General features: G+C 49.5%; 1 protein-coding gene across 1 annotated transcript; it reads right to left on the bottom strand.

Moving 5' to 3' along the window:
* Positions 1 to 1,257: 1,257 nt before the first annotated feature.
* On the bottom strand, positions 1,258 to 2,991 carry LOC311156412 (NAD(P)(+)--arginine ADP-ribosyltransferase 2-like; the record flags this gene model as incomplete). Its single annotated transcript, XM_084210306.1, has 2 exons — positions 1,258 to 1,343; positions 2,250 to 2,991. 2 exons carry the CDS (start codon positions 2,989 to 2,991, stop codon positions 1,258 to 1,260), a joined length of 828 nt encoding a protein of 275 aa, XP_084066432.1.
* Positions 2,992 to 7,276: the final 4,285 nt, after the last annotated feature.

Below are 7,276 nucleotides of genomic sequence, written 5' to 3'. Positions count from 1 at the left end.
CAGCAGCTCGTGCTGCCGCCTGCTGTTGGCACCGGGAACTGCAGCTGGGAATGGTGTATGCGCAGTGCCGCTGGTTTTTCCATGTTCGCTGCTGCCCTCTGGTGGACAGTTTCTGAACCACAACTCCAGGAGATGAGCGGGTAAAGAGGAAAAATCCCTGATTTGAAAGAAAAAAGAGTTTCCTGAGCAAAACATCAGGGTTTTTCATTAATAAATGGTAGTGCTGCCTTTGTCCTCATTTCTCCATTTTATTTTTAATCCTTCTTCATTCTGTTTGGGTTTCTTCCTCCCAGTGCTTCTTCAGGAGTGTTACCTCAAATCAGGAACTTTGGAACTGGCCCCAAACCGATCATTCATCCTTTTTTAATTGCACTGAGCAGCCCCTGCCAGCTCCTTCAGCCCTTCCTGGTGCTCCAGACCCTCCCCCAGCTCCATCGCTTCCCTGGACATGCTCCAGCCCTTCCAGGTTCTTTCTGAGGGGCTGCAGTGAATGAGGAAAAAGGGAGGAACATTTCTCCAGCACCTCTTTGAAGAGCAAGGTTTGAAAAATAAAGCTTGAAGTTGCCTCTGAGGAAAACTCCAGGAATTGCTTTATTTTAGGAAATGAGGTACCCTTCAGAAAAGGCAGTAAAAGAGCTGTAGTGGATACATCAGGCGAGCCAGCAGCAAATTTTGGTAAACTTTTGATACACCAGGCAAGCAAGGATCAAATTTCTGATAAACATTTGATGCACCAGGCAAGCAAGGATCAAGTTTTTGATACATTTCTTATATGGCAGGTGAGCAAGCAGCAATTTATTGCTACATCAGGTGAGGCAGCCAAGGAGCATTAGCAGGTGGCTGTGACATTGCCACTCCCAAATCCCTCTATTGGGAAGTGCCCAAGCGGCCCCAGGTGCTGCCCAGTCTCTGCTGTCCGTGCTGTCCTGCACTGTCCTGGCTGCTCCAGCCCACCTCGTGCTTGTCCTGCTGCCCTGGCATGGCTCCTTTGCTGGGCAGCTCTGGGAGGGGCTTCCCCTGGATGGACACCTTGTTACAGTGACCATGGTGGCCACAGTGGCAATAATGACCACTGCAGCCACAGTGACCACAGTGATAACAATGGCCACAGTGCTCACAGTGGGCTAAGGGACCACAGTGGTCACAATGACCTCAGTAGCCTTGGTGGCCTCATTCCTCTGGGTGTCCTGGTGGCCTTCATGATCATGGTGACCACAGTGGCAACCAAGACCACAGTGACTTTGGGGGCCTCGTGGTTTAGAGGGTTCCAATGGCCACTGCCATGGCCACAGTAGCCAGGAGAAGCCCCCCAAGGTGGGGGGACTTCCTGGGGAGGCTCCCACCTGTGGGGACAAAGAGAGGGGTCAGGGGATCATGGGATGAAGGCATCGGGGGGGTCAAGGGGCCTGGGGGAAGGGACAGGGGTAATGGGGGTGTCCTGAGAGTATAGGATCAGAGGGGGCCATAATCTGCCTAGTGCCCAACCATTGGAGCCCTTGTCCCCCCAAGATCCCTCTGGCTAGATAGGAGTTGCAGCTAGACATTGAGAACAAGTCCAGGCTAGTAAGAACTCAGGTTTACCTCTGGAGAAAATCCTTAGGCTTGGTGAAGAAGAAAGGAGAAGATTCTACCGCAGGGTTCAATCCAGAGCTTTATTTCAGGGTCTCAGATCTCTGAATATGGTAACAGCTACAGTAGAATCCCGGCCGCATGGTCTCAGGTCCTTTTAAGCCCAGGGGGAGGAGGAAGGGAGAGGATAGGTGAGCTACCAACCAGGTGGGAGAGGGCAAGTCTCAGGGGACAATGACACTTAGACAGGCCAATGACCCCAGGGCTGAAAAGCTTTTATTGAACTTCTGCCAATCACATGATGCCCTTGCTGGAATGTTAAGCTTGATGGACACCACTTAGGAAGAGGCAAGGGGAGGGGAACAGAGAAGGTATTGCTACCTGGGGAAGGACTGGGAAGTCTAAAACAGGAAATTGCAACACACTACAACACCCCCAAACCCAGGGGCTGTTCCCAGCACTAGATATCCCCATCCCACTCACCTGCCACTGTGTGTCTGCATCCCATGTACCCAGCAGTGGCTTTTCCTGTCCTTGTCCCCAGCTCTGGGTGTCCTGCCTTCTGCCTACAGTGGGTGTCCCTGTACCCTCTGGGCCATGGGTGTCCCCTGCACTGTGTGTCCTTGTCCCCAACCCTCACTGAGTGGCCCCAACACCCCAGGTTGTTCCCATGATGTCACCTCGCAGCCACTCGCAGTTGTAGTTGCTGGAGTTCCCAGTGGAGTGAAGTTCAATCTGCACCTTCTTCCCTTCCCTGGTGACTTTGGTGACCTCAAAGGTCTCAAAGGGCGGGATCAGCACCTCCTTCTCACTTTGATTGAAGGAGAATTTCTGGATGTCTGCTCCATGGCACGTGCGGACCTCAAACATTGTGACGTTCCCATAACCCTGGGCCACACTTTTGTCCAGCGACGACGAAGTGAATTGACCAAAGCGGATTTTCTCTCCAGCTGTCACATTGAACTGGACCATCCTCACCCCACGGAACACATCTGGACACTCATTAGGGCGTCTCAGCTTCTGCAGGGCCTGGGTCAGCAGGAAATGCCGCGTTTTGAAGTGGAAGTTGTCCCGGTATTCCTGGCGGGAGCGTCCAGCCTCGCGCACGGCCGCGTTGAGCTGCTTGTGCACGTCCGGCATCGTGTAGGCCATGAGGGCGATGGCCTGGGCTGGGGACAGAGGGGATGAAAAGGAGCCCCGCTTCTGCCACTCGGCCGTGGCCTTCACCCAGGCCTGGGAAAACTCCTTGTTCTCCTGGAACTCGGATCTGTTGAGGGTCGGCAAGGCCTCAGTCATGGCAGGGCCACAGTTGAGGTACTGGTCATCAAAGGAGTTCTGGGCCATGTCCAGGGGCACCACCTTGATGGGCGCAGAGGCCACAGTCATTGCCAGCAGTGCCAGGGTCTGAGCCAAGGGGGCCATGGAGAAGAGAGTCCACAGTGGCCAGGGTGGGACACTGTGGGACACAGAAGGGACACAGAGGGCACACTGTGTGACACAGCGAGGACATGAGGGGACGCTGAGGGGACACTGATAGGACACAGTGGACGCAGAGGGAGAGGGGGAGGCTTCTTTGGAGAGAAGCTTGGAAGGGAGGGTGGGGTCAGCCCAGGGAGGGGGTGCAGTCCTGGCCAGGAGACCCCTGGATGTATCCTGGGCGCCTGATCCCAAATACCGGGATCACTCTTGGAGGCCCCAGCATCCTTTAGTTCCCCCCGGGATCCCAATCCCACTTCCACTGTTTTGTGCTATTCCTCTGGGGTCCCCTCAGTTCCCCACCAGGACCCCAATCTAAATCTGAGATCACTCCCTGACTCCCTATGTGTCCCTCTCAGCCCAGCCCTAGACCCCAACCCTACTCCCGGTCTGGGTGTCCCTTTTGGGGTTGTTGGAAATGATTCACTCCAGGACCCCAACCCAAATGTAGTGATCACCCCCTGCCCCCTGCAGTGTCCCCCAGCTCTCCCATGGCCCCAGTCACACTCCCAGTTCCCCCCTGCTGCACCCCAGAGCTCAGTGAACCGTGGTCCCACGTCCCCCAGTGTCCCCCAGGTTCCGCCAGGACTCCAACCCCCTGTCACGTTCTCCTCCAGGGTCCCTGCAGTGTCCCTCAGGGCCCCAAACATGATGCCAAGGTCCCCTCTCTCCCCCTCCAAGTGTCCCCTGGAGTCCCCCCAGCACCTGATACCGAAATTGGCCAGAGTGAACTCCCTGTTGGAACTGGAGATATCAGAAAGCCGGAATTCTTTATCAGCTCAGACTCACAGCAGATCTCTCCTGGTCCTGCACAACAGAGGGAACTTTGCCACTTCAATCCACCTTAATTATAAATATTCATTAAAATGGGCTTCTTAGCTAATACAAAACCAGCACTTTTCCTTAAATAAGTGGCATAGCTCTGCCTCTCTCCAAGAATACTTTTATTTTTCTAGCGAATTCCTAAGAAGTCATCTGGAGGTCATTTTCACTGAATGCCCAATATTGCAGATGACGCCGCCCAAACTTCTGCTTTTGGCAGGCGCTGATCCTTCTGTGTTACAGAACTTGTCAAAAACCCATCTGGAGTTCCCTTTAGTTCTTTCTCCACAGTGCTTTGATACACTTTAATTGTCCTGTGTAAATTCTTTTAAATCCTTTTAACATTTTTGCCCGTCAGACTTTAAGCTCTACCCAGCACCTTCAGTGTGTGGGAGAAAAACCACACTATGAAAAGCCAAGTGTTCACAAAGCAGTCTTTAAACTTGATTGGAATAAAAGGACAGAGTTTGATTGGAATAAAAGGACAGGCTGTAAAAAGACAGCCATATCCCGTGGGGCTTCTCTCTTGAGGTTTCGGAGAGCACAGCCTCCTTTTATCCCAAACTCCTTGCTGCAAGTTGCCCTCTCCCTTTCCCCATTTGTCTGAGGTGTACCAGGAAGGTGCAGCATTCCTAAACCACCTACCCCACATCCCCCTTGAACCTTTCATTATCTCCCAAAGTTCAGAAGTTCAGGCTGTCTGGGTTATGGAATAGACTGTGTGAGGACCAATTACTAGTATTAGCCAAAAGTTCAGGACTTCAAACTTTCTGGTGTAAACCAACAGGGTTCTGTGACAAATTTTATGTCTTCTCATGCAGACATGTCAAGAACCATTTTGAAGATACTGACAAAAATTTCTCCTAAAGACCCTCAACCCTCTGAGCCATTTTTCAAAGACATCACCACCCATCTTTCCTATAAATCCTTCACTAAGGCCGTGGTGATGCCCTGGCACAGGCTGCCCAGAGAAGCGGTGGCTGCCACATCCCTGTCCATGTCCAAGGCCAGGTTGGGCAGGGTCTGGAGCAGCCTGGCCCAGGGGAAGATGTCCCTGCCCATGGCAGGGCTGGCACCAGACGGGCTTTAAGGTCGCTCCATCCCAAACCATTGCAGAGCCCCCAGGGCCGGGATGGGGCGGGGCGGGCGCTTGGCAACGCCAGCAGCTCGTGCTGCCACCTGCTGTTGGCACCCGGAACTGCAGCTGGGGGCGGTGCATGCGTAGTGCCACTGATTTCCCGTGTTCGCTGCTGCCCTCCCGTGGACAATTCCCGAACTGTAACTCCAGGAGATGAGCGGGTAAAGACAGAAAATCCCTGATTTGAAAGGAAAAAAAATTCCTGAGGGAAACATCAGGGGTTCTTCATCAATTAATGGGTGGTGCTGTCTCTCTCCCTGAGCCTGGGCCTGCTCGATAATCTCAGAAATGCCCTGAGATTCCAACGAGCAGCACCTGTGCCAAGCTCCATCAAGGTTATCAAGAGCACAGTCTGCTCCCAGAAATTCCAGCTGGGTGGATAACAAGCTCCTCCTTTAACATACAGCCCTAGAAACTCATTTTTCCTGCCTGAAGAACAACCCAAGTGGAACATTTTCGCTGTGCAACTTTTGGAGAGAGGTCCCGGCCCAAATTGCAGCTGGGATGGAAAATGACCATGGCCAGAGCCCACCCTCTCTCCTGTGACCTGCAAACTCCTCCTGGAACCTTTTCACAGGGATGGACACATTTTTATACCTTTACCATTATATAACTACATATTAATTATTCAACTTATATTTTTTGTTGTATACATTGATTTCATCCAAGCATGGATTTTTGTAATTTCCATCAAACCCCCCTGACATCATTTCTCTTGATTTTTCTTATGATTAAACCATAATTATATCCAATTACCAAACAATCATCACATCTAACAATCATATAATTTATCATAGTCATTAAATGATTGTACAGGTGCAGTCTAACATTTTCCCAGGGCCTACCCTTCCTTTCTAACTTCTCTGATTATTCCGTGATTTTAGAAACATTTTATCCCTATGCCATCACTGCCAGCTCCTCAACTCTCTCTTTGGGGTGTGACTGTGTGCAGCAAACGCACCGGGGTGTTCCCCTGGGATCCCTCTCTGTGAAAAATGCATATTTTGTGATTGGGTTTTCACAAATATTAAAATTAATATTATATGTGCTGTGTTAGAAAGTGATGCTCTGATAATTTTCTTAAGCAATGTGTTAAATAGAGTTTTAGGTTATAACAAAATGTTAAAATAGAAACTATGCTGTGTAAGATACTTTATTAAAGAGAGGACTCACACAGAGATAGCAACCACAGGACACCTCAATCTTTCAAAGAGAATTTATTGCCCCATTATCAGAACAAACGAACTTCTTCCTGCCTTGCTCAGCCCTACAGACACCGTCAGGATTCAGAGGAAGAAGCTGGCACTGCCCAGACAGAATCCTGTGTGTGAATGAAATTTATGCATCATGGATGAGGTGCATGAATATGCAACAGGCTGTTGCTTTAAAGTGTTAATCCTCTGTTCAGTTGGGCCCTTTTTCAGGCTTATTTTGCCCAGAAAGAGGTACCCGGACATGCCTAACTCTTTGTTTTTATTGTCTCATATTGTCTTAATCCAAATTATCGAAATTATTATTACTCTAACTATATTGCTGTTTTAATAACCATTTTATAATGATTAAACTTTTAAAATTTTAAAAACAAGTGATTGTCATTTTTCACATTCACCCTTTAGATCGGGGCTGAGTCCGACCAGGCTGATTTCAGCTTTAGATTGACCAGTGATAGATTTTTTCTCTCTGCGAGCAGCAGAGCGAGCTTTGCCCACAAGCCTCATCGTGCTTTTGCTTTTCTTTCAAGCCTCCTTTTGCTGATGCGTTTGCTGGTGGTTCTTTAATTGACCTCAAACCTCTCACGTGCCACAAAAGGTTAAATGAAAAAATAAAACCACTAAACTCTTTGTGGCAGTGCCAGCGGTTCACATCTGGGAATATGTCACCAAATGCTGGGAAATTGAATTGTTTTTGTAAATTGTCTCTTTCCATTATTGGGGGGTTCAAAATATTAGCCATAAGGGAATTTCTGATTATTGCAGAGCTAAAATGACATTTCCATGATTTGTGGATGCAGCTGATGGTGGCCCTCAGCAGGGCAGGGAGCTCTGTGTGGGAGCAAGCAATAGTGAGAGGGAAATGTTTAGCATTTGCCTTATTTTCTGCGGATTTTAAAATCTGTGCAGGTCTTTTGTGAAGCGTGAGAAGGATTCCTTAGCTGTGCTGCTAAACTTTAGTTCTTCATTGCAGCTGGGCAAAATTAAAAAACTTTAAACCTTACACTCTGTTTTCCACCATGTGATATTACAGATTTCTATTCAAATTACACATCTTCTA

This window comes from Fringilla coelebs (genome assembly GCF_963513975.1).
Source record: "Fringilla coelebs genome assembly, chromosome: 1".
Classification (NCBI taxonomy): Eukaryota; Metazoa; Chordata; class Aves; order Passeriformes; family Fringillidae; genus Fringilla; species Fringilla coelebs.
The sequence above is the reverse complement of the archived record's forward strand: the minus strand, read 5'-3'. Positions and strand labels throughout refer to the sequence as shown.